At 34.8% G+C, this 26,531-nt stretch overlaps 4 protein-coding genes across 6 annotated transcripts; 1 reads left to right on the top strand and 3 right to left on the bottom strand.

The window, feature by feature from the left end:
* Positions 1-753: 753 nt before the first annotated feature.
* LOC7454990 (pentatricopeptide repeat-containing protein At1g79080, chloroplastic) lies at positions 754-3,235 on the bottom strand. The gene has a single exon (XM_002316987.4). The coding sequence runs from the start codon at positions 2,842-2,844 to the stop codon at positions 1,141-1,143; it is 1,704 nt and encodes a 567-aa protein (XP_002317023.4). The 5' UTR covers positions 2,845-3,235; the 3' UTR covers positions 754-1,140.
* A 3,191-nt stretch (positions 3,236-6,426) lies between these two features.
* LOC7454989 (xyloglucan O-acetyltransferase 3-like) lies at positions 6,427-8,350 on the bottom strand. The gene is made up of 3 exons (XM_002316986.4): positions 7,827-8,350; positions 7,441-7,724; positions 6,427-7,312 (listed from the first exon to the last, which is right to left on the bottom strand). The coding sequence occupies exons 1-3, from the start codon at positions 7,954-7,956 to the stop codon at positions 6,533-6,535; spliced, it is 1,194 nt and encodes a 397-aa protein (XP_002317022.2). The 5' UTR covers positions 7,957-8,350; the 3' UTR covers positions 6,427-6,532.
* Positions 8,351-10,969: 2,619 nt separating this feature from the next.
* Positions 10,970-12,894, top strand: LOC7489048 (putative pumilio homolog 8, chloroplastic). The gene has a single exon (XM_024581124.2). The coding sequence runs from the start codon at positions 11,163-11,165 to the stop codon at positions 12,672-12,674; it is 1,512 nt and encodes a 503-aa protein (XP_024436892.2). The 5' UTR covers positions 10,970-11,162; the 3' UTR covers positions 12,675-12,894.
* Positions 12,895-15,912: 3,018 nt separating this feature from the next.
* On the bottom strand, positions 15,913-23,664 carry LOC7454988 (protein PAT1 homolog). 3 transcript variants are annotated; one of them, XM_024611858.2, is made up of 5 exons: positions 23,273-23,664; positions 22,575-22,717; positions 21,831-21,887; positions 19,520-19,571; positions 15,913-18,704 (listed from the first exon to the last, which is right to left on the bottom strand). In XM_024611858.2, exons 1-5 carry the CDS (start codon positions 23,328-23,330, stop codon positions 16,603-16,605), a joined length of 2,412 nt encoding a protein of 803 aa, XP_024467626.2. In that variant the 5' UTR covers positions 23,331-23,664; the 3' UTR covers positions 15,913-16,602. The 3 variants fall into 3 exon arrangements, with proteins under 3 accessions (XP_024467626.2, XP_002317021.4, XP_024467625.2); XM_002316985.4 differs by having other exon boundaries at positions 19,520-19,580; positions 23,273-23,663; XM_024611857.2 differs by having other exon boundaries at positions 19,520-19,580; positions 22,575-22,714; positions 23,273-23,663.
* Positions 23,665-26,531: the final 2,867 nt, after the last annotated feature.

The raw sequence follows: 26,531 nt of genomic DNA, 5'->3' as shown, positions 1-26,531 counted from the left end.
GTATTCTCTCCCCCTTCTCTGTGCGCTCCGGTAATTCCTTAACAGTTCAAACTCCCTTCGACCCCATTACGCAAAGTGGCTGGAATCTAGAGTGGTGTAAGGATTGTTTGTGTTGTATGGCTTATGTAAGCCTTTTTCGATTCATGAGTTGCTATGTTTGGGTGTATAGTTTATGTTAGTCTTCCCCCAAAGAAAAACGCAAAAAGATTCTGAAAGTTCATGAACTGCTGTCCATGGAAAGACAAAAACATAAACAAATCTGGAATTGTGATAGATGTTCGAATTATGTTGGCAAAGGCTCATGAACTACTGCCCAGGGTGGCGTAAACAAATGCTGGATTGATTTTGGAGAATGCTTTTCCAGGCTTTTCATCTCAGTTACGGAATTGTGAATACTGAACAAAAGGAACGAGTCTAGCAATAATATGGCAAGGGTGATCCTGCCTTGTCAACTTGATGGGCAAGCCGCGGTGAAACAGGATCTTGTTCGCTCTCTTTGAAATCAACGGATTTTGCCTCTCTGGCATAAGATGAACATTAACACGAACAAGTAAATGCGCGAGGCACGCAGGCAAGATGGTTTCTATGATATATGTTCTCATATTGCAGGGCAAAGCAATTTACATCAACACAAATGGCACCAAATCAGATGCAGAACCTTGCAAGAATTTAGGGGTCAGCCAGGATCATACTGCATACATAAGGGGAGCGGAGCCACAAGCATTTTCGATCACGAGTGAAGAACCCAAGTCATAATGAATAATTTGTACGATCATATGTCAGATGAATCGTGAAATTTGACTTGCACAGCATAAAATAAAGATGCAAGTTCTCTGTACAATGTTCAGCTCACAGAACCCAGGGTGAAGCGAATACAGGAATAAAAGTACATAGCCAAGAATCCTATTGTTTGAACCTGTGCTCCTTCCTCATTTTCAAAATATTCAACACATTCCAGTGTTGTGACAATCTCTTTCAATTTCAATATGCAGAATCCTTGATTTCCCAGTCTTGATCGGAATGTCACAATACAAATTTCTGACGAAGCATGGACATTGGTATTGATGAACACGCTTGCTCAAAGTATCTTCATTCCATGTTCCCCTTTCGTGTTCTTAATCTTGGATGATGCATACAATTTCATATTGGTAAAGCCTCAAGGTTGTATTGCAAAACAAGTCTTTCCGCTGTATTTCTTCTCATGACTTGTCTGAGGAGCAACTCTTTTAAAACTTCTGCTGCCAGCTCTTTTTCTTCTTCATGGGCAATCCCTTCTACTATAATGGTATAAGTTGTTTCATTCGGTGTGTATCCTTTCTCAACCATCATCTCAAAAATATCCAGGGACAAATCTGTTCTACCAGATTTACAAAATCCAAGTATAAGGGCATTGAAATTGTCAAGAATAGGCCTATAGTCATTTTCTTCCAATAGCCTGAAAATCTCCAAGGCCTCATCCAGCATTCCCTCAATGCACAACCCTCTAATCAAAGATGAATAGGTATAAGGATCAGGAACAAATCCAAACTTTGTCATCTCGTATAAAAGCTGAAATGCTGGATGCGTGTTCCCTTTTCTACACAAGCTCGTAATCACACCTTTGTAAAAGTCATGGGTGGATGACCTTTGCTTATTACCCAAGTTTTGAATTATGGAGAATGCCTCTGGCACCCTTCCCTGCTTGCAAAGCACAGCAATGGCATTAAACGTTCCCTCATTGGGATTACAGCGGTGATGAATCATTTGGTCTAGACACTTAATCACAAGGTCCAACTTCCCCTCTTTGCAAAGATGAGCAATTATAGGGTTATAGGTTGTGGCAGAGGGCTTAAATGATGCCCTAACCATTTCATCCAAAACTTCAAATGCATGTTCAATCCTGCCATGGAAGGCAAGCGAACCAATTAGTATATTGTATGTAACCAGAGAAGGTGAGCGCTCCTCAGAATCCATCTCAGCCAGGAGCTGGTTTGCCTCCTCCCATCTTCCTTCATGGCACAAACTCCTGAGTATAATATTATAACTCACAACATTCGGATTAAATCCCTTTGATGGCAAATCCCTGAAGAACCGAATTGCCTCTTCCGTCCTGCCTTCCTTGCACAATCCAGTTAATAAAACATTGTAACTAACCAAGTTAGGCTGCCAACCCTTCGCAATTATCTCATCCAAAAGCTTCATCGCTTCGTTCACACCTCTCTCCTTGTAAGCTGCTTCAAGCAAGAAAGAATAAGTAAATTCATTCGGGACCAACCCTTTCCACATCAGCTTATCTAGTAACTGCAAGCTTTGATTCAAGTTTCCATGCATGCAAAGCCCTCTAACAAGCGAATTATAGGTAACCGTGTTGGTTGGATAGCCATTTTCCTCCATTTTCTCAACTAATTGCATTGCATGCCCAATATTTCCTCTCTTACACAAATTGTTCACCAAAAAAGTATAAGAAGCTGCATCAGGAATAATACCAGACTCAATCATCATTTCCATCACCCTCGTCGCTTTCTTCATCTTATTCGACTTGCACAAATCGTACAATAGCTGTGTTGCTTGAGCAACATCAGGTTTATGACCCTTCCCAACAATAAACTCCAAATGGAAAAACGCATCATTAAGCCTAATCTCCCTATTTCTTGTGCCATTCCTACCAACCTTCCAATTGGGCAGTGTCAAAACAGAGTCTTTAGGTGAAATTGTAATCTGGGTTGATGCCAAAACTCTAGTGAAACCTTTGTTTAGTGAAAAAGAATAGAAATTTGGGACATTAGAAAAGAACCCACAAGCTGTTCGCGCAGTCTCTGGAGAAGGGCTTGTTAAAGGAGACACCGAATTCACCAAAGTTGCCATTGCCAACAGATAATGAAAAGCAAAATTCAAAATTTCAGCTTTGGCTCTTTAGCACAGACCAAAAAGATCAAAACTTTGTGGTTTCCCTAAGTGATTGAAGACTTAAAAATTAAGACTTTAAGCAATAACGAACTAAAAGAACAACTTAAAAAAAGGAAAAAAATTGAAGAAAAAAGTGTTAACATACACTGTATCACTTATACCATGTAAAAAGTTGAAGCCGAAAATGCAGGACTGGGGTTGAGGGAGGAGAAAAGCTGTGTTTGAAGGAGGGTCTTCTTGTGCTGCTCTTGAGGTTCAGTCCAGTCTCATTCTATCCGTAACTTTGCAGCCCTCTCGTTTCATTATCCTCCAAGTGTATGCTGTAGAGGATACCATCAAAAACACCGAAGAGAGAGACGTTTCCACTCTCTTATTTTTCAAACTATGCTCGCGGTGTAGGGCACGCGTTGTCGTTTACCTAATTACTAGTCCTTTGCATAGCTGTAAGACCTGGTAAGAAACTTCTAGAAAAAAAAGTCTTAAGATTAACTTATGGGTGAGTGAGTCAATCATTTCATTTTTCTTTTAGTGTTAATTCCATTGTATTGCGTTTAAATACGAATTTAAAAAATTATTTTATTTTTATTTTAAATTAATTTTTTATTTTTATATTGTATTAATGTTAAAAATAAATTTAAAAAAATTTAAAATATATATTATTTTAATATATTTTCAGACAAAAAAATACTTTGAAAAATAACAACTAATACATACCAAGCTTAATATATGTTTTGTCATATGATTAAAAATATATAATCAAGTAAACTAAATTTTATTAGATTAATATTTTTTATTCAATTTATAATAAAACTTTTATATCAACTTATCAAGAAAAATCAAGTCAAACAACTATAATCTCATGATCCTATCTATCTTTTGAACTAGGCTTCGGCATGAACTTAGTTAATAAAAAGAAAATTAAATTATTCTTGAAAATGATATAGATCCAACAATTTACAGAATTTATTGCTAATGAGTGTTTGAAAATGCTGTAATTTTTATTTTTAAAATACATTTCATTTAAGAAGACAACATATTGATTTTTTTAGTATTTCTTGATAGTTTTGATGTGCTCATTTAAAAATTATTTTAATATATTTTTCAAATAAATTTTTTTTTTATAAATAATCTACATCAAAATATTAAATACACAATTTACATTTACTTAGTAAAATTTGTTCCATTTCTAACACACATGGTAGGTTTAGCTAATTGATGCACCTATTAATCAATGTCAAGTAGTGAATCATTTATAAATTAGTTGTTTTCTATTTAATTATCTCCTTTGAAATTTAATTATCAATTGCTTTTTATATTATCATTTAAAATTAAGCAGAAATTGATAAAAAAAAAAGAGGAGAATTTCTCATGATCATGATTTAGATAATTTATCTAAAACTCAACTAGAAAATGGTGATTTAGGATTTGATGCTTGGGACTTGAAATTTTTTCTTAAAATAAAAAAAATCTAAGGAAAACATTTTTATATAGGAGGATAAAATTAAATTAATTATTAAACTCCATCCGACTAGAAATTAATAATTTAAAACTGATTTCATTGGATTAATTGATATACACGCAAACAAACCCGGATATTAATGTTAATAAATAAAAAACAATCTAAAATTAATAACTAGTTTTAATTTAAATTAAAAAAAGATATTAACTTGACATAACTTAATTGATTTATAATTTAATTGATTGAATAAATATATTTTAAATTCAATCAAATCCACATGAAAATAAATTTAAAAAAGTAGTATGGGATCGAGCTGTTGATCTGTAAATTAACTTAGATTTTCTGTGTAATAGCTGGGCGGGGTCTAATTAACAAGCGTGAATATCGACGTGCAAACAAGAACACGAGCCACCTAGCATTTTCAGCCACACCTGTCAAACCCAGCTTAGAGCTTCAATGACTGCATGTAAAATGGAAGGGCATATGCATCTTCTAAGCCAACACATAGGAGAAACATTTCCTAAATTACAGATATCAGACAGATCATAGAGAGAAAGATGGCAAAGAGTAAGGATGATGTAAAGCATGGAACAGCACAGGCAAAGCTATCAGAAGATGAAATGTTAATGGCAAAGAGGGAAGATTGCTGATTCCGAACCAGTTGATCTCTTCTCTAGTGCTCATAATAATAAGCCTACCCTTACTGCTACATGCAAAATGTCCAACCCTGACCAGTCTCAGCCTCACCATGACAACCCTGATGGTGCTGCAAAGAAGATTAAGAGCGCAATGTATTTTTTTTAAAATTTTGTTTTTAATGTTTATATATTGAAATGATTTGAAAATACTAAAAATATTAATTTAAATAAATATTAAAAAAAAAACACTTTTAAAACATAAAAATATACGAGTTTTATCACTCCTCTTGCGTCCACCAAAGGTTGAGGAATGTTAATGGACCGTTTTCTTGTATTCTTTTTCTAGTTTGCTTCAAGAAAGTCGAGAAAAGAAGTGATAAGATCAAGTTGATGTTAATTAATGGTTTTAATTTGACTAAATTAAGGTTGCCTTTTGTTCCATGCTTTCCAAATCCTATTGTTATAGACTTCACTGGCGGATCAACTTGGGAGTGAGTTTATCTGGTTAAAACTTGAAAAAAAAATGATATTGTTTTATTACCAATTTAAATTAATTCTCTTAATTTGTAATCTAGATTTTGTGTGAGTCTTGTTGTTGGATTTCAAACATTTTTAACCAAAAAAAAGGAATTTAACGTTCAGCTACAAAGTGATTGTATCTTTTATGGATTCAGCCAGACACCTGTCTACTAAAATAATCAATATTGCTTCAGAATTCTCTCCTTGCAAAATTGGCTGAAGTTGCTGCAAATTACCTTACCCCTTTCCACCGTCAACTATGCCACTCTGGTGATCTTGAAGCGCTAAATGAATAGCTAGTTGATATGATTCGTGATGCTTCTGTCCAGCTTTCTCAAGGGGGGTAGTAATACTTCTCAAGTTGATTTAATTTTCCTTGGATGGTTTAGATTTTCAAGGATAACAGAAGTTGAAACTTAGAATCTCAAATGCAATGGAACAGAGGTGCACAAATGTGTTTAGCTGCTGGTGAATTCATGTATAGTTGGATTAGTCATATTTTAATGCAATACGATTTTGATACTTGGTCTTCTGCAAATCATTTCACTTAACCAATGATTAATCGAATTCCATAAATGGATATCCATGATCAGCTTAGACTTTTGCATGTACTTCTGCTGCATCAGATTATTTTGGGATCGTAGTTTCTTGCATTTCTGGAAAGAGCAGTAGACGATAGTGTTTCTTGAATTTAGGCGCTACTGCTTCATGAATTACTGACCCTACATAGATGGAGGGTCCTTATTTGCAAATCTCGAATCTAAAATTTTTTTTTGAAGGACACTGCTGAGTTTGCATGAGTTTTTCCATTTCTTTTTTTTTTTTTTAAAGTTGGATCATACTAGCACCTAGGATTTCATGCTTCCAGGAGCTTTTGAGAGGATGGATGCATTTTCTGCCATGGTGTTCAGTATAGTTGAATGGTAGAAAGAAATTTAACTATCATTTTTATATCTGGGAAAGAAATGACAGAACTATCAATTATTCTCCATGCAAACCTGTAGGGAGAGTACCACATTTTAGCTTCAGGTCATGACCAGGTGAAATCGGTAAATGCATGTCTTCTAAGCAATGCTATCAAGAAATCATTCCATGCATCGATGGGTCCTGGCATGCACCAATGGACACAGTCGTTGTAACCTTTCATCCATTTGTTACCCCAGTAGGAATTAGGGTGCCCGTCAGGTCTCATCAGCATAGCCTTGGTGACATCCAAAACTTCAAATTTTTTCCTTCTCCTTGCTACTGGTCTTACTCTTTTAATTTCTTCTACTTGAATGCTTCTGATTTTCCAGTCTAAACTTGCCAAGTCGATCTCTTTCTCACCGAGTGGATGTGTTCTATTGCAGCTCCCTCCTGTGTCCCATGCTCCATCCGCAAAATGTGCAGGTGAGAATGTCCTTAACACAGTCAAAATATTCCTGCACTTTTTGCAGTTGTTGATATAATTGAGCACAACCTTGATTACCATCTGGAGGGCGGAATCAATGTCCAAGCTTTTGATGCCTGGTTCACCGCAGAATATGCATCCTATGTTCTTGCCTTTCTCGTACAAGTAGTTCTTCCTGAAGAACCAATGAGCATCCGATAGGATTGCGTAGTCTATTTCTGGGAGTTTGTTTGCCCAGTTCTTGTCCATCTTATCTAGATGCAGGTCAAAAACACCTGTAACACTACCATTAATCACCCTCTCCTCATCAAGTACTAGGAATCTTGTCCAGATGACCATTAGGGTAAAATTACTGTGAGGAAAATACCATGTTCTCGTACGATCTTCAGTATCCTTGTAGATGCCCAGTGGCATTTCTTCCTGAAAAAGTTCAAAATCTGTTAGACACAGAGGTCATAAAAATGGGGGATTCCGTTCCAAATTCAATGGGATATACAATCCATTGATTTTACCAAGTCAACTACAGGAAAAGAGTTACATGAACTAACCGATGACAAGAGGCAGAGAAGTGATTCTACATGGTTTCGAGCGACCGAGTCTCCGATAAACGCCATCGTCTTTCCCCTGACAATCTCAAAAAATGTTCCGGGATCAAATCTTGGAAGCTCACACCCGTCAGGTTTCCACCTCCACTGCGAAAATCCTGCGTCTGGCCTTCCTTGCATGAAACAATTCTTCGATTCAGGGATAGATGAACAGCTTACATTTGTATATTGAGAACCTCTCAGGTCTTGAACCCAGTATCCACTAAACAAGTCACATCGTTCTTCTTCTAAAGAATTGAAAAAAAAGAAAAGGATTGACAGGAAAAAAAATCAATAAACAGAAATGGGATTTTTTTTTCCTTTCCTGACATCAGAATTCAGAGATTTACCCTTCTGTAGAGAAATCAATAGCTGTTGATGAAGGTCCACGTTATTTGACAAGTCGGATGTCTTCGGAGAATAGAGTATGAAGAAGCTGAAGAGGAATATTAACCCTACTGTATAAAAGAAACGATTCATGTCGGAGAAGGAAAAAAATGGAGAAAAGAGAGCATCAAAGGCTGAGTAGAAGTTCTTAGCATTGAGAATCAAAAAATTAAAAGTGATGGATGTAAAAGGAAAAATGCTTTTTTTGATGAAGCAAGAATGCTATAAATGGGAAATAAATTTTATCAAGGATTCCTATTTTTAGTCTACATGGAAGGTGATCGAACAGCATTTGTGGCAGTGAACATATACAGAAAGTTACACCAAAAACGAGGGAAATGCTTACTGTCCATTCATTTTCCGAATAAAATTTCTGTCCCTCTTTTTGCAGAAAATCTTGAATCAAAACTCTGCAAACATGAACATGCACAATTGGACCAATCCAAAACTTCAATGATAGCTTTTGATCGCTAGGTTGCCTTTGAATAGTGATGGTAACAAAGACATAAAATAATTTTTTTTCCGTGACAGTTTTAAAGTGATTTTTTTTTCTTTTAAAATAAAAAGTATAGTGAAATATGTCCATTATTTCTCTATTTCTTGTATCCAAACGTTGCTTGAAAGCATTATGAAAAGCCTCCACTTGCATGAGGCTTCAAAAGGATTCAAATAGAAGGCCTAATAATAGTAAAAAAATCAGTTTTTACTTTAGTTTAAACTAGTTTCGTTAGCCAGTATAAACTTGAGGTGTAACAAAGATGTGTTTTTTTTATATATAAACAAATGATGTAAATTCATAAGATAGAAGGTTGACCCAGTTGAAACCTAGTATGATTAAGAAAACCATAGGTCAACAATGGTCAAACTCCATTTATTATGAAAAAAATCTAAAAAAATGGACTAACAACCTAACCTTGAAAACACTTGATTTGATTGCTTGTCTAGGTTGAGATTTAAATTAAACCATATGGAATTTACTATCATATGAGCTAAATGATTTGGCAGGTCCAAAACCATCTTGGACGGCATGGGAAAATGTGGGTTGGTCTAAAAAAAATGATATTTTTCTATTGTTTTAATATTGGAACGACAACATATTGAATCATACATGGTCCACCAAAGTAAACATCAAATGTATGATTCAGATCATAAACATGACTATAATGCGCTTAATCAATCAGGCAACTATCTCTTTCCTTTCACTTTCCATATTCTATTGTTGCTTGGGCATTATTTGAACTTGGATAGGATGAAATCGATATTAAATCGGATATTTAATATAAAATACAAGGATGAGGTGGGATGAGGTCCGAGCTCCAATTGAAGAGGTATTATCAAATTAGGGATTAAACCAAATGAAAGTTGGGATCTAATTGAAGAGTTAATAGCGAATTAAGGATTAAATTGAACGGGTTAAATGAGATTTAAGGTTTAGTTGAAGAGTTATTATCGAATTAGAAATCAAAGTGAAAGAAAAAAATCAAGAAAGATTGATGCGTGCTAAGCAGGCACCAACATGTAAGAAGCATTGTCGTATTTAAGCGGCGCGTGTAGGCTATTGTTGCCTCCAAAAACGGTCTTCTTTAGTGTCCCTAGAATTGTCTCGACATCCTTATCCTTCCTGGTAATGCTTGTAATATAATTCTTCATGACATGAAGCAAACAACTTTTTTTCTTTCCTCTCTCTATTTTTTTTTATCTCTACTCCCTTGGATTCCACAATGTGATTTGTTTCTTCCTTTACAATACCAATTCCAATTGCAAAACATATCAACATAAAAAGATTAAATTAAATTGAAAAAAAAGTCACATGAAAAAAAAAAACAATGACATTATGCAAAACCACAATTTAAATAAGAGATAGGCTACAAAAATTGCAACAGGAAACACCCACCAGTTTTAGTTTTTCTTAATCTTGAGTCCATAATTAAAATTTATTCAAGTGTGTTCTTATGATTGAAGAAAAAAAAATTCAAAATTGGTTAATTTCCCTAATAGACAAAAATATATTTAGTTAAAAAAAATAAAAACCAACATAAAATAATTTTTTTTTGGGCAATTTTAGAGTCCTTTTTGTCTTCCACTATTTCTATTTTTTTTTATCATTAAACAATAACCAAAAGTAATTTTACATCGAAAAATCTCTAATAATAGTCCAAACTTACCTACTCTTTCGTGAACTAATTAAAATTAAAATACAATTGTTGGAGGTTATTATCTCTGCATTTATTGTGCATTAAAATCTTTTTCTATATGTAAAGATCCAAAATTTCCTTAAGAAGAATGTACATTGAATATGAGTCATGTAACATTTTTTGGGTGGAATTATGCTTATGTTTAAGGGTGATTATTTTCGGTTCGATTCAGTTTTTGTTAAAAAAAAATAACCAAACCGAATTTTTTTAAAAAAAAAAAACCGAAACCGGAAAAAAACCGGTTCAAACTGGTTTGGCTCGGTTTTGGCTCAATTTTTTCTAGTTTGGCTCGGTTTTTTTCTGGTTTGGCTTGTTTTTTCCCGATTTTTTTCGGTTTGGGTTCGGTTTGGTTTTTTTGGTTTCAGGCTTATAAAACCTAAACTGAACCGAACCGGTTGGTTTTTTCAAAATTTTAATCGGTTTTTTTTTTCACAGTTCGGTTTTTTCATTTATTTATTTTTGTTTTCTCGGTTTAATCGGTTTTTTGATTTATTTGCTCACCCTAGAGATGCTGATAGATTATTATTTTTTCTTTTCTCCTTTTCTTTTCCTTTTCAATCCTTAAATCAATTCAAAATCACCGCAATTATTTTTTTGATGCATTTACTCTAATAAATAAAGGATTTTCTTTCAATATTATGATCTCAAGTTTGAATTCAATCAAAACACAAGGATATCTTAAGCATTAAAAACCTCTTAAACCCCATCTTACATATTTTGTATTCATAATTAACCTTTTTGACCCACTTTTTTTTGTTAATCCTTTTCTCCTTTTATTAATTGAAAAAAAATAAAAAAATAATTTCTTCTCTATTTTTATTTATTTATTTATTATTCTGTCCGTAATACAGTAGAATTTAATTTCTCTTATAACTCTAAAAATTGTTCCACAAGAAGCAAGACCTTTCCCTCAGAACACAAAGAAAGGAAGAAATACTCTTCTTTACAAACAAGTAATCCAAAACCAACAAGGCTAGTGCGCTCTTCTCTACAATTCCCTCTATAAAAAAAAAAAAAAACAAACCAGGAGAGACTTGTTCTTTATTCACTCTTCCCTTTCTTGAATATTGCTCTCTTTTCTGTATTTTTCTTGTTTTGTTTTCCATGGAGAAATCTTCTGGTTTTTCTGATAACATTGCTCCTGAAAGTTCAGACGCAATGTCTTCTTCTGCTGCGGCAAGTTGTCCTGTTGAAAACCTGTTGCTTTCTGTTGAGAATCTTTCGTTGAAAGAAGGGAGCGCTGATACAAATAACCATCACGGTTTGTCTACAAGAAACTATCTTTTGCATGATAACGGTGGTTCTTTACCAAGAATTCGAGAAACCAGGAATAATGGGTTCTCACAGTATCATACCGGGTTTGAGAATTCAATGCTGCTCCCACCACTGCTGTTTTCAGAATCTGTCTGGGGATCTAACAGTTTGAGCAATGGAGGGAGTTTTCAGGGTTCAATATTGCAACCTCGGGCAAGAAGTCTTGTTCCGAATTTCAATTTTCTGAGTGGTTCTGCCCTTGACTTGGGGACAGGCAGGGCTGGTTCGGGCCTGGGAGGCGTTGATAATAGTATGGTGCAGAATCAAGAAGAGCTCAAGAAAGTAAGGATTTTTCTTGGTTTGCTTCAAGGAGATAGCATTGTCAACTATTGTTCAGACCAACATGGTTCAAGAACAATTCAAGGTCTATTGAGGTTGAGGAACCCGGAGATTACACGTGAGATATATAATAAAGTTTTGGCCTTGTCATCAAGAGGAATCGCTGTTGTTTTGGAGCTGATGCTTGATCAACATGGATGGCATGTCTTTGGTGAACTAATTGATGCATTGAACTATCAACAGTTGAAATTGATTACATATGAGATAACCAAGAACTTGGACAACTTTGTTTCATTAACTCTCGACACACATGGTTCGAACTCGATAAGGAAGGTCATTAGACTACTCCGGAGATCGCCTTTGGTTACCTTAGTGATGAACAATCTGCGTGCTGCGTTTTTTACAATCATGACCAATCGGATAGGTTCATATGCTGTATCAGAGTGCTTTAACCAACTGAGTGCTGAAGATAATAGGTTATTATATGAAGCAGCCATTGAATGTTGTCTTGATTTAGCAATAGACCATGAAGGATCCCTAGCCTTAATCAGGGTCATCAACACCATCCAAGGTCTGCAAAGATATCGGCTCCTAGATATCTTGTCCACATATGTAGCCTTCCTCTCGCAGGACCCGAAAGGGAACTATGTGGTTCAGAAGGTCATATCACTCAATAACCCTTTATTCACCCAAAAAATATGCCATCATCTCAGAGGGTATTATGGAACCATCTCACTTCAGAAAGGAGGCAGTCATATCGCCGAGAAATGCTTGGATACAGAATGGAAGAGTTGGGTAATTGAGGATTTTCTGAGCAACACCAACACACTATTGCAAGTTGCTAAAGACGAATTTGGTAACTATGTGATCCAAAAAGCATTGAAAGTCACCAAGAAATCAGGCAGTCCACTCTACCAGAAACTTTTGTTGCGCCTGCAACCACATCTTAGCATTCTGCAGTCAGGATACGGAAGGAATGTCTTCAATTTGATCACTGGAGGAAGGTCAGTTAAGAAAGTGTAAGTTGGTGTTGATTCTGTCTTGTTCTCATTGTGTCTTAACTATGCTACTTCGTATGTAAGAGTTAGTGTCTTTTAGTGTTTGACGAAGTAATTTTGTCTTCAGAGAATTTAGGCTGTAATTCCCCCCCACCCCCCTCCTCTGTCCAGTTATGTAAGTAATCTTGTTAGACCTTGTCATACTTACGTTGGATTCGTAATACAATGTTGTTTAGTTAACACAAGTAGTTGTTGTCTTTTTGTTCTTAATGGCTGGAGTAAGCCTTGCAATATATGAATATCATAAGAGATACAATAGGTTTCAATGTAATTGCATCAAGTGGGAAAGTCTGCCATTGCTATATGCTCGTTCTTATCTACGCGCACTCACTCCCCGGCTGTTGGATGATGATCTTCAACTATGAAATTGGAAGTTAATGATCATTAAGGATGATTTAGGAGACTTTACCATTGCATAAGATCAAGCTATATAGTTCCAAAAGTCCAATAATTACAAGAGAAAAACGAAGCATCACTGCTTACAGGAAGTAACAAATCGATCTGATGAGAAACATTTTTTCTTTTTTGATAATCTTGATAAGAAGAACATATCCTAGAAATTTTGCATGAAACAAACATGATGGATCATGTTCCTTCAGGTTGTTAACCTTGCATAGATATCATTTCTCCTTCAGGATTATACAGAGTTTTTCATTGCACAATAATAGAATTTCCCTTCTGAGAACTTCACTACTTTGACAAGCCATAGATGTTGCAGAAGAAGAAATGGATTCTTTCTAACAAGAATTTCTGTTCAAGATTATGCTTTTATAGAATTAGTATGATCAATCTCTATAACAGCAGAAACAATTTGAGTCTCTAAAACACCAATATCTACTGGCCCATATCACCATGAAAAGGAGGCAATGATATAATCTTAATCGCTTGCTGTCAAAATCAAAAGCAAGTAATTTTTTGTATAGAGATCAGATCGTCAATTGAACTCATGCAAAGCTGCCGAACCAGTCTCACGTAGACAAAACAGGCCGTCGTCGGAACTAATTAATTTGTTTTTCGTCGGAACTAATTAATTTAAAAACATACAATAACAAGGAACTCCCAAGTAAAAGTGGTTGCAAGTTCATAATCCAAGTGGAAGAATAATCATAATTGAAAGTTGAAACAATAAAAGAAACACATGAAGCACAGCATTAATGCATATAAATGTTCGTCAAGGATTTGATTTCTGCTGTAGCTTTTACTAGCTAGTTTAACAGAAACCCAACCCTGAAAGTTAACACCATCTCCTTTCCAGATTAGGAAACGTTGTCCCACAAGAAATAAAAAAGTTAATTTAACACACACACACACACACAAAGACCTACTCTTCTTTACAAACAAGGAATCCTAAACCAACGAGGACTAATGCTCTCTCCTCTACAATTCCCTCTATGAAACCACGAGAATTGTTGTTTACTCAGATTTTTGTTTCTTTGTATTGTAATTCTTGTATTCCTGCTCTCTTTTCTGCATTTTGTTTTCAATGGAGAAATCTTCAGGTTCTTCCGAAACGGTCCTGAAAGCTCAAACTCAATGTCTGCTGCTGCTTCAGGCTCTCCTGTCGAAAACCTTATGCTTTGCATGAAAAAAGGGATACGTGGCACAAGAAACTATGTTTTGGCTGATATTGGTGGTTCTTTGCCGAGCATTCAAGATACCAGGATGAATGGGCTCCAACAATATCAGGCCGGGTTCACGAGTTCAACTTTAGTTCCATTCCCACTGTTTCCCCAAATTATCTAGGATCAAACAGTTTGGGAAATGGAGGGGATTTTCAAGGTTCAATACTGCAACCAGGGGCAGGAATTTTTGTTCTGAATCTCAGTTCTCTGAGTGGTTCTGTGCTTGACGAGGGAACAAGTAGAGTACGTTCAAACTTAGGAGGCATTGATTTCAGTATGGTGCGGAATCAAGAAGAGCTCAACAATGTAAGGATTTTTCTTGGTTCCTCAACCTCAATAAACAACTTCATGGTTTATTGAGGTTGAGGAACCCAGATATTACGTCTAAGAATTTTTGGCCTCGTCATCAAGATGACTCCCCATTGTTTTCGAACTGATGCATGATCAACATGGATGGTTTGTCTTTGCTGAGCTAGTTGATTCATTGAACAATCAACAGTTGAAATTGATTAAATGTGAGATGACCAAGGACTCATACGATTTTGTTGCATTAACGGTCCACACACATGGTTCAAACTCGATAAAGAAGGTCATTCGAGTACTCAGGAGATCACCTTTGGTTTCTTTAGTGACAAACATTCTGTGAGCTGCGTTTTATCTTATCATGACCAATCAGATAGGCTCATATGTTGTGTCAAAGTACTTTAACCAGCTGGGTGCTGAAGATAACAAGTTATTAAATGAAGCAGCCATTGCATGTAGGCTTGATTTAGCAGTGGACCATGAAGGATCCATAGCCTTAATCAGGTTCATTAACACCATCCAAGGTCTGCAAAGATATCGACTCCTGGATATCTGTCGATAAATGCAGTGTTCCTGTCACATGATCCGGAAGAGAACTATGTCTATGTGGTTCAGAAGGTCACATCACTAAACAAAAAAAATATGTCGTCTGCTTTGAGGCTATTATGCAACCATCTCATTGCAGAAAGGAGGCAGTCATATCGCCCAAAAATGCTTGGATATAGTAAAACCAACAATCCATGCATGTTTGTTTTTAATGATGAGTTTTTTTATCTATCAAATTTATTTTTTATTTTTTTAATTATATTTATATTATTTAAAATAATTTATGAAATTATATATTTTTTTAATTTAACTATTTTATAATTTTTTACCTATCTAATTTGATTTTTATTATTTTAATTGTTATTTATTTTATTTGAAATAATTTATAAAATTAAATTTTTTTTAATTTTATTATTTGTTAGATTTAATCCTCGTTCTTTTAATAAACTTGAAAAAAAAAATATTAATAAGTTTTTTTTAAATTTATTTTTCATAATATAGTTAAATACTAGAAAATATTTTCTAACTTATTTCTCATGACACTTCCAAGCATCAAAATATAAAACACTATTTTCTAACTAACAAACATTATCTAAGTTTAAAAAAAAACAATCCCTTTTAAAACCACCCAATACAGGAGGAATGTTTGAATGCAAGCATTTGTCAGTACTGATTGTCCATAAACATACATCAGCAAGCACTCTGAAAAAACCACGACGATATCTATAGCAATAGGAGAAACGCATGCAGTATAGCATTAATGCAATATAAATGATTGTTATGAGAAAAACTGACAGGCAATGTTACAGGCTCAACTTGGTAATTACTAGAAGAATTCAAACTCCATAGCTGCCCTGTTCGACAACACAGCCACCAGCACCTGCCTGGCTTTATTGCCATCTACTAACACTAGGATGTCACAGTGCCCATACTAGAACATGAAAATCATATCCACCCCACCTCCTTGATAACAAATAGCAGAGGAAAGTGGGAAACCTTTTTGCAAACCCTGTACAAACTACCCCACTACATCTCAATATCAGGAATTTCACAACAGAGCATCAAAATAGGCCCTCGAGACAAAAGGAACTATGAGGACGGGGGAAAGTGACAAAAACCCAACAGAATTCTATCACAACAGAGGACAGGCCTTATACAGGTTTTGTCGAGGCAGTAGCACGGAATTGATTTGAAATGACAAAAAAAAATGAAACTAAAAAACTAAGCCGACTCTTATGACAGGTTGCTCCCGAAGCCTGCTGCTTCATTTAGTTCGTGTATTCTGAATTAGTCACAATGTGGACAACAAATTAAAAGCAAATCCCCAGTGATATTGCTGCTCCAACAGAATTCCTGCCATATTCACATTACCAGAACTATGTTTCTCAGTGACCTGGTATTAGATTTTCATGCAGCTTCATATTAACTCAGCACTGCTTGAGAATTGATGTGGCCACCATTACCACCATCCTGACCAACCAAGGAACGTTGAGAAAGATCATACAACAGCTTCTTCTGGTAGTCATTAGTATGGGGAACACTTGCACGTAAGAGCTCCATAGGTAGTTCCCTCTTAATAGCTTCGGCTGGATCTGAATCTGATAGAGACTGCATGATGCTATCATATTTATTTATGCAATGCTTGATAAGGAGGCCAAAAAACTCATCAAATGAGGCCTTCCAAAGTGCCTGATCTGTCACATTATAGTTGGTAGCATCATGAGGATCATTTGATAGTTCAGCTGCTCTCTCCAAAACAGACATCAAAATGAGGGAAGCCCCATTTCCAGCTGAGCTTCCAAGGGGGCGAAGTGGGGGATGCTCTGAGGAGCAAACCACTGCAGCGAGACAAGCACTAAGTGAACCAAGATCCATGCGACGTACACATAAAGATACAACTCTTGAAAGGTTATTTGTGGTTTCTGCAGCTCCGAGATCAGAAGGGAGACCTCCAAACAAAAACCTTAAATGACGAAAAATGGCCATACAAACAATCCGCATGAGATCGCTGCCTGTAAAAAGAAGCTGAAGGTACCTTGCAAGAAGCTTCCGTCCCTTGGGAAGAGATACTAATCGCAAGAACACAAAATCATCCTTGGGAGCAAGTCCAACTGTATTCCCATTCTTGCCAAGCGGGTCGACCAATTGCATAGATGCTGCCAGCCCTTCCAACAAGACCTGCCTCCTGTGTCTCATCAACTGGGCTCCACCATCATGGAATTGATTGAATTCTAAAAAACGATCAATATCATCTACATCAAGAAGAAGGCAGAGACCATCTTCAATTGTGACTCTTGCTGCAAGCATTGGCTCCTGTTCTAGGGGCTTCTCAACAGAATTCTGCTCAGCATTGCCACCAACAGATGAATTTGGAGGTTCAACTTCTAGAAGTGGGCGAGGCCTACGAATTGAAGAGAAAGGAATTCTCCCAAGAGCATCTACCTGGAGAAAAGCATGTGGCTCACTATTAGCACGTGCTCGGGGAGGAAGATCCCTCAAGTGAGTTGGACAGAAATGATGTTTGAGCTTTGCCCCAGCTGTTTTTTTTGAAAGGCATGCCTGGTGGTAATAATCATCCACGTATGGGTCATTACTGTGTGTTGCAGCCAGCTGCATTCTGAGAATAGTTTCAATTTCATCAGTGGTCATATGCTTGGATCTGAACTGTGGCCAGCCAATATCAATCTTCTGACCATTGGCATCAAAGCCTTGCTGAGGATATCGCATAATTGCTCTAACTTTCTGAGCAGCTTTTGGTCTTTGATCCCTATCAGCAAGAGCAAGCATTGTGTCAAAGTTGTTCATCATAGGTGGGGATGGAGAGATATGGGGATTAAATACTTGAGACTGCATCCCTGATAGATGGCCCAATGATGGCTGAATTGAGGGGTGCAGCCTATGCTGTTGTGACTGCAGTTGTGGCATCAACTGTGGAGGCATTAGCCCATTTTGATGAGATAATGGTTGTTGCAACATATTGTTCATGCGATTGGGATGCTCTCCGGGATATAAGCCTGTATGGTTGACCCATTGGCTTGGTGGCCGGCTATTAGCAGAAAGACCAGAACTAAATTGAGGCAAATTCCCACCATAATGTGGTGATCCATGATGTAAGCTGCTTAGCAGAGGCTGAGAATTAGAGAAGGGAGGGAGATTCGGTGAAGATAACGCCATCTGGTGGCCACCAGAAAGATATGGAATATTTAGATGACTGTGGTTTGGTGAAGCCTGTGGAGATTGTCCACCTTGGATAGGATATGAAGTGTAGGAAGATTTTGGCACAAGAATAGGTTCACTAGAGTAGTGTTGGTGGTGTGGTTGTTGGTGCTGCTGCTGCTGCTGCTGCTGCTGCTCAGGGTATGAAGAGGTTCTGTGCAGAGGCTTTGATTCTGCAAGGCGAGCAGTAGAGTAATATGGCTGTGAAGACCATCTTTTGCCATCCTGAACGCCATCTGGATCAAGTAGCTGCTGATCAAACCAGTTAGGAAATTCCTCTCCCTGTGCCCATTCAGCAGCAGATGAACCTGGAAGGTTTTATACACAGGTTTCATTTATATTTGTTACACAAATCCAAACTTGGAAAATTCTTTTTTAAAACAATTTAAGGATTAACATTTTACTAAATTTTTTTACACTGATTAAATAAATGGGATACAAGGAAATCATCATAAAGAATTTCGATATATCATGATGCAGAACAAGTGTCAAGCATATAGATTCAGTTCAGCCAAGTCCAGAATTTTAACTAGCCAGATCACTTCCCTTTATTCTCGCAACAGTAAATCTACACCCTTATTGGGATAACTTTGCACTGCAATTACATAGCTTATCCCATTCCATTGAAATGCAATTGATAAGGCTGAAGGAACATATAAAAAATCTTCTTGAAACATTCATGTAAACTAAAGCAATATCGGTTACATTTCTATGAAATAACAAGTGACATGGGTACATGTTTGCTTTTCATTTTGCAAAAAGTATACATCTTGAACAAGAAATTACCAATAACTTTCTACTCCAGTGTTCAAACTGTCATACATTTGATGTTATTATTTTGACCATAACAAAAGAGCTCCATACTGCACACATCATATAACATATGCCAGGACAATAGTGCAGTAGAACAGCCTCATCCACGTGCAATCTTAAACACAAAAAAGTAAATCGCTGGACTTCAGCAAAAACCATAGCATGATAAAGTGACAAAACACAGGAATGAAAAAGAATGTTCTAACAGAATACTAAAAATAGCTGGGAAAAAAACTATAATTTATGGATTGATTAAGTTACAATCTTATATTTTACATTAATAAATAAAATTATGCAATCGAATACTTACTTTCTCTAGAGCCCCTATCACCAATTATCCCAGTGCTTGGTCCACTCACAACCTTGTTCAACTGAAATAAATGAGTAATCAAGCATACAAAATTAAGCAAACCCGTCATAATCTAATATTTTGACATATTTCTCACATTGATACAACGATATGAAACAGCCAATATACCTACTACTGCCAATAAGACCCAAAGTAAACAAAATATTGGTTAATCTTCCTTTCACCTCTCTTTTCAAATTGATAAGAATTAAATTTACAATATGCCCCAATTACACTCCATTCCTTTACCAAACAGAGTAAAGGCTCAACATTGAAAATCAACATCACTATCGTTATCTTTATTTAAATTCAAACCATCTTCTAGAAAACAAAAGGTTCTCCACACTTGTCGAAGTATCAAAGCATACACTGACTTTCAAATTTCACATAAACCTGCACGTTTCAACTTTGTTTCAGAAAAGACATCAATGAACAAACTTGTTCATAAGTAGAAGGGTTTTTTCCTTCTTTGCTTCCCTTTTTCCTCTCTAGATGGGGGCAGGTCTATTGGCAGGTAACAGCATAGACCAATGTTGTCTGGTGCTAATATAAATACTAATCCCTCATGTGAAGAACTTTCACCCAAAGGTTGGTCCTTAAACATGTGACTAATTGGCTAATTGCTGTGCAGGAGGATAGAGTAAAAAGGAATCGCATGCATAGAGCAAGTTGAAACTTGCCAAAATAAAAGGTGATCTAAAAACATATTAACTACATAGTTGCAACCTCAAATCCAATGAAAATTCTGCCTAAATATCCAACCTATTTGTTTTCTTCAACTGTCAGAAGCACTTAACACATGAATAAGATGGTTGTCTTCTTGCCTATTAGATACTTTTAAATCAAGGTTGTCAAACTCGCGAGTTAACTCATAAAATCGTCCGACTCGATTTGACGAGTTAACTTGTATATACCGTGTACAATCGGGTTAGAAACTCGAAAACCAGCAAACTCAGTAAACTCGAACCGAGTTTGACAAACTCTTCAACTCTCTGTGTATTTGTTAGCTGACAAACTCTTAAACTCTATGTTGATCTCTGTGTCCATCTCAAACACAAGAAAAACACCTTGGAGGTCCAGAGAAGATCACTGGAAGCAACACGGTTCCAGCTACGAGAGACGACGACGCATCGTGCCACGCTGCGTGCATCGAGGTTGTTCAAAACCCTCAACATCAAGTCCCTACCAAGCAGATCTAATGGGTCTTGAGTTATTACTTACAGGGAGAGTGAGAAGATACAGCAAAGGGTGGTGAGTGGAGTCGGGGGAGAGAAGATGAGAGAGTGCATCAAGGGCAATTGATTTCGGTGATGATGCTACAAATTTCTTGATCAAACGGTTAGTAGCTGAACTATCTCTTGTGGCAATAGTGGGCAATACTGCAGAGAAGAAACGCTGGGCTTGTTTGCTAATTGCTGCTAAACATTTAAAGTTGTTCCATTTGGTTGATAAATTCAGAGGTGGTGATGTTGGCTGTGAAAGATAAGGTAGTGGTTGTTGACGGTGGCTGAGGTGGTGGTGGTTCCATGGCACGTGCGAGGTTGTTATCTTTTGTTGATATTTTACATTGCTTTGTGAATAAAAAACATCAATTAAGAAGGAAAGACAGGAGAAAAACACTATGGATTGACTTTGTGAGTAACGTCATAGAAATTGATCCTTAATTATTTTTTAAGTTTTAATTAATTTTTTTAATTGTTTTAATGTATTAATATTAAAAATAAATTTTAAAAAATAAAAAATATATTATTTTAATACATTTCAAAGTTAAAAACACTTTAAAAAACAAGATTTATCATATTATTAAACAATCGCTAAACCCCACACTAAGTTATTATTTACTACTTGACTGAAATTATTAATATATAATTAATTAAAATATTTTACTTACGATTTTACGATTCGAGTTTACGATCCGAGTTTATATTATATATTTTGTGTCGTGTTAAAAAAACGTTTTTGACAACCATGTTTTAAATAGTGTTTAGTTACTATCTCAACACAAAAGAGACGAAATGGAGACAATTAGGATAAAGGGGATTTAAAGGACATTCACTCCAAAATTATTTCAGAGACAGATTTGTTTTCATGTCTCTATCTTCGTCCCTTCAACCAAACACATTTATGTCCCTTTTGTATCTATCCCTTATGTCAAAGGACTCTAACTAAACACAACCTTACACTTGGAAACATGAAAAAGAATGATAAATGAGATTTTATTTTTGACAACCTTTATAGCATACACAATAGCATAAGTGAGTAGTAGACTGACCATTGAAAATGTACTTGCAAGATCATCAACATCAGATACGGATCTTAAAACCTCACCCTGCAAATAAGAAAGGAACAATTAGAGGCACCATCAAAGTAGCTACCACTTTTGAAACAGAGATCAACTGCTAGCTTTTATAAATTGATTAGGGATTCACACATTATTCTAGAGTTTAGGACCCAATCTTGAACCCCACCTCCTCAGAATGAAAAGGCCACCAAGAAAATAGGAAAGATTGTAACTGTGGCCCCTCAATAATTATCCAATTGGAATTACATCCCTCAACTACAAAAACTTCTAATATAACATCCGATCAGTAGTTGGGAGTTCTTTAGTCCACAATTTCAACAACTACAGCTGGCATGAAGTGCAACAACAACAACTGACAGGCCTCACTTTTTGAATGGTGACATAACAAAAAGTTAATGGAAGTGTTGGGTGTTAATTCATTAGTTTAGGGACCTATTTCAAAATTCCACACAACATGAGTTTATAATCCTAATTTCAACCCCCTTTGTCTAAACTTCATTGGTAATTTGACGCTGCCAGAGTACAGAGTGACACTCATACACCACAGAAGATCCTCATTCTTATATTAAGAACCCACAACAAAATGGAACACTTCCCTAATTCTTCTGATACAATATGTAAACATTCCTAGGAACCAAAATGGTTCCATTTCAATGTAAATCAAATAATCAAATAAAAAGTAGAGAAAATATCAAAATGAAGAGAGAATGGAACCTCTTGTCTATCAAAGAAAAACTCCTCCTCTTCTAAATCAACTGCAGGCAACTCCTCATCATCCTCCAATCCGCCTAACTCAACTTCCTCAACAAGATCTTTACCAAAGAATGCATATTGAGATGCATCAAATACAGTGTCTTCTGCCCACAAAAAGAATCCAAGTAACAAAACCAGGTCAATTCCAATAAAATGGCGCACGCTCCATGTTTAGAGAAGCTAAACTCACATTACAAAACCAAAAATGCATCAAACAAATGGATGGCAAGTGTTTGAGCAAGAACGAATTAATAATTTACATTAAGCTCAGCCTTGAAGCTAATCTTAACTAATAAATCACAAAAGAAAAAAAAGCATTCCCTTATCAGCCATTAACAACAAAAGCAACAACAGAATTTGCAAAATCCAAGGACTAACTTAACTATTTAAAGCTAATATACAACTGTTCAGTTTAACTTCAAATAAACCCATCAAGTTCCACTAAGCTCAAAACAAAGCAGATCCTATAAACACAAATCATGCTAAAATTCAAAGTTAGCCCACAATTTTTTAACGTTGACCCACAAAACCAAACAACTTAAACAAACCATTTACACAGCATCCCATGATGTTTTCCTTCATTTTATCGAGAAACAAACACAAACAGCAACAAAACAGATCTCCAAAAAATATTCAAAAAATTAATCAAGAAAACAAACCTGTAGAGTTATCTCCAATCTTGGGAGTTTGCTCGACGCCACCCCCATCCATCATCATCTACACTTTCTTTCTTTTGGGTTTTTTTTCTATTTAAATCTTTAAACCCCACAAAAATAAAAAAACTGCAAGACTCTTAATCCAAGAAAAAAATTCTAAATCTAACAAAACAAGGCACTGAATGCTAAAAACCCTTAAAGGGTTTTTCTTGAGAGAAGGATCCGTTTCTGTACAGTGAGAATTGGGTGCAGCTTAGACGACAACAATAATTCATGCTGCTTAATTAAGCTATAAAGTTTCTTTCTTTTTTTCCCTTTTTCTTTTTGGGTTATAAAGGAAGGAAGAGAGGAGCCCTAGAGAGAAAGAGATAACGAATCGATTAGAAATATTTAAAAAATATTTTTTTATTATTAATACTATTTATTTAATAGTTATTATTATTACTATTTCATTGATGGATGATAGAGAGTAGAAATATAATAGACCATACAGAGAGAGGACGGTGAGTATTTGTCAAAAGAGAATAATCCATTTCTTTCTCTCTCTTTTTTTTTTAAAAAAAATATAATATTGTTGTCTTTTTTTCGCAAAATTTTGGGTTTTTTTTTCTTTCTTAAATTGGATAGTTTTGGGTGATAAAATATTTTTTGGAATGATCTTAGACTTATAGAATGATTTGAAAATAGCTTAATGATTTATTTAGAAAAAAATTAATTTTTGAGTTAAAATATATATTTTTTTATTGATTTTGTGGTTTAAGGCTCTGTTTGGTGTATTTTTGGGTGTGGTGGTTTTGCTTTTTGGTGTAAAGAGAAAGGTAAAGAGGCATCTACTTATATTTTATGTGTTTTCCATTTATGAAATGGGAGTTTTGTTGTTATATTATAGAGGGTGGTGGAGCTCAAAACATGATGTGATTGAAGACTATTTATTTATTTATTTATTTATTTATTTATTTAGATTGAGTGTCATGAGCTTTGTGATGAAGATAGGTTTATGTTGTTGATTTTGGATTAGTGCTTTCTTTAATTAAAAAATTAGGAAGGCTTGTGCTTTAGGGAAAGGTAGGCAGAGATTTTTCTTGATCTGATTTTATTCCATTAGAGACTTTAATTTAATCAAGAATAGATATGTTGATATGAAGGTTCAATAGGGTGTTTTGGCATGTGAGAATTATAGTGATATTTAATTTTTAAATTATTAGTCGTGAATTCTAATGTTTCTTGGTAGATTTAGGATTATGGAATTTAATGAAACGTTTCCCTTGAAAATTAAGTATTTATTTGTGTTTGAAAGTGTTGTAGTAATTGTTTTTTAAAGTATTTTTTAGTTAGAAATGCATGAAAATAATATATTTTTATTTAAAAAAAACATTATTAGCATTATCACATTAAAACAATTAAAAAACATACAAAAAAATAATTTTAAATAAAAATCACAAAACATGATTTCAACCACAAAAACAAAAATCCCTTTACTAACCAATTATTAATTGTTGTATAATTTTGTCCACCAGTATTAATGACAGACCATGATAATAACACTCTCTCAGTCTACAAGGACAATACACATTAGCCATTATTCAAGTAAACTTATTCAATTTATTCAATTTTATTTAAATATTAGATGTGAGATTGCACTACATTACGGAGCTAAATTATTACTATTTAAAAAAAATATTTAGATACTGCAAACACCTATTAAAAAGGAAAAAAAAATAAGTAACTTGGGTTATAGACATGATTGGGTCAAATAAACTGATTATATTTTAATTAGACAATAAAAAAACAATGATAGTAAATAGACAAAAAGAAAGTGATCATGATAACTTGAAAAAACAATCTTTTTATAATTTTTTTTTTTATGTGGCTCAATTCTTAACCAATTAAATATGGAATGATGAAATTGGATAAAGAAAAAGATAAAAAAAAAAAATTGGCATGGGTAAACCCAAGTTATCATGACAACCCTGCAACTTGAGTAATAAGAGGTGAGCTAACCCGAATTAATCTACTAAATTTACGACTCAAGTCATTAGATAAGAATAACTCTCTAGAAAAGAAAATAAAGAAAACCACAAAAGCTCATTAAAAAAATCAATGTCGAATGATGAAATCAAATTTGAAAATAAGTAAAAAAAAAATATCAACTTATGTTAACTTTTCAAACCCGTGACCTGGATCATTAAACCAGAAGCATCATATCCTAAAAAACCACAAAGCTCAATCCCTAATCAATTAAATGTTAAAAGGTGAAATTAAAAAAAAATCAATTATATAAGGATCCATAACAAAAAATAACAATTTAAAGAATGAGGATCGAAATTGAAATAAAAAATAAATTAGATGACAATTATAATTTTTTCTTGAAGGGTGAAACTAAAAAGAAAAATCAATTTAACAAAAGAAAAAAACAAAAAAAAATAAGAACCAAATTGAAAAACATAATATTATAAATTGGGAGTAAATGATGCAATTGAAAATAAATAAAAATTTTACAAAGAGATCAAGAACAAAAGGTAGAAATCAAAACAATAAGAATTAAAACTGAAATATAAATTAAATTTTTGAATGGACAACATGATTTTTGAAGGGATGACAGAGAAAAGAAGGGACAAAAGAAAGCCCTGTTTGCGATAAATCATCATGTCATCGTCGTCATGCATCGGCCACCAAGAAGAAGACGTCATGACGATTCCAACGGCATGACAAAAGGTAATTGTTGACCTTTTAGAGGTGCTACTAGAAGGTCATAGACGCCTTCCACACACTAACGCTTGCATTGCACGCACCATCTACTTTTTTATTTAAATAGTTTTTTATATTTATTAAAAGATCAAATTTCTCATGCTTAGCATCATAATAACAAACAAAAAAAAATAATGAAAAGATGAAAAAGTCCACCAATTCAAGTTTTGAAAATTTGCCTTTAAAGGTAATTGAGTTATTTTACCATGTTTAAAAAAGTGAGGACTAAAAAAGCCTTTAAATGCTAGTTTTAAAGATTTTGATTTTAAAAATAATTAAATCATTCTACCATGTTTAAAAAATAAAAATAAAAACAATTTTATTCTTAATTAATATGGTAATAATTGATGAATCTTTCAGAAAGATCAAGATACTCTCGACACTAAGACCTTTGTTTTGTTTTTTCCTGAAAGAGCAAAAAATAATAATTATATTGTCATAATAAATAGTAAAATATATCAATGGCCATAGTGTTTTAACCTTCTATTTTTTATTTTTTATTATTATTATTATA

Source organism: Populus trichocarpa, chromosome 11 (assembly GCF_000002775.5).
Source record: "Populus trichocarpa isolate Nisqually-1 chromosome 11, P.trichocarpa_v4.1, whole genome shotgun sequence".
Lineage (NCBI taxonomy): Eukaryota > Viridiplantae > Streptophyta > Magnoliopsida > Malpighiales > Salicaceae > Populus > Populus trichocarpa.
Note: the sequence above shows the minus strand (reverse complement) of the source record. Positions and strands in the feature narration are given on the sequence as shown.

Coding starts and splice junctions, on each gene's coding strand:
- LOC7489048 (XM_024581124.2), top strand. CDS start 11,163: ATGGAGAAATCTTCTGGTTTTTCTGATAACATTGCTCCTGAAAGTTCA.
- LOC7454990 (XM_002316987.4), bottom strand. CDS start 2,844: ATGGCAACTTTGGTGAATTCGGTGTCTCCTTTAACAAGCCCTTCTCCA.
- LOC7454989 (XM_002316986.4), bottom strand. CDS start 7,956: ATGAATCGTTTCTTTTATACAGTAGGGTTAATATTCCTCTTCAGCTTC. Junction 7,725..7,826: donor ATTGATTTCTCTACAGAAGG/GTAAATCTCTGA, acceptor TCAATTCTTTAG/AAGAAGAACGATGTGACTTG. Junction 7,313..7,440: donor TTCTCTGCCTCTTGTCATCG/GTTAGTTCATGT, acceptor GAACTTTTTCAG/GAAGAAATGCCACTGGGCAT.
- LOC7454988 (XM_002316985.4), bottom strand. CDS start 23,330: ATGATGATGGATGGGGGTGGCGTCGAGCAAACTCCCAAGATTGGAGAT. Junction 22,718..23,272: donor GATTGGAGATAACTCTACAG/GTTTGTTTTCTT, acceptor TTTTGTGGGCAG/AAGACACTGTATTTGATGCA. Junction 21,888..22,574: donor TTTTCTTTGATAGACAAGAG/GTTCCATTCTCT, acceptor TCTTATTTGCAG/GGTGAGGTTTTAAGATCCGT.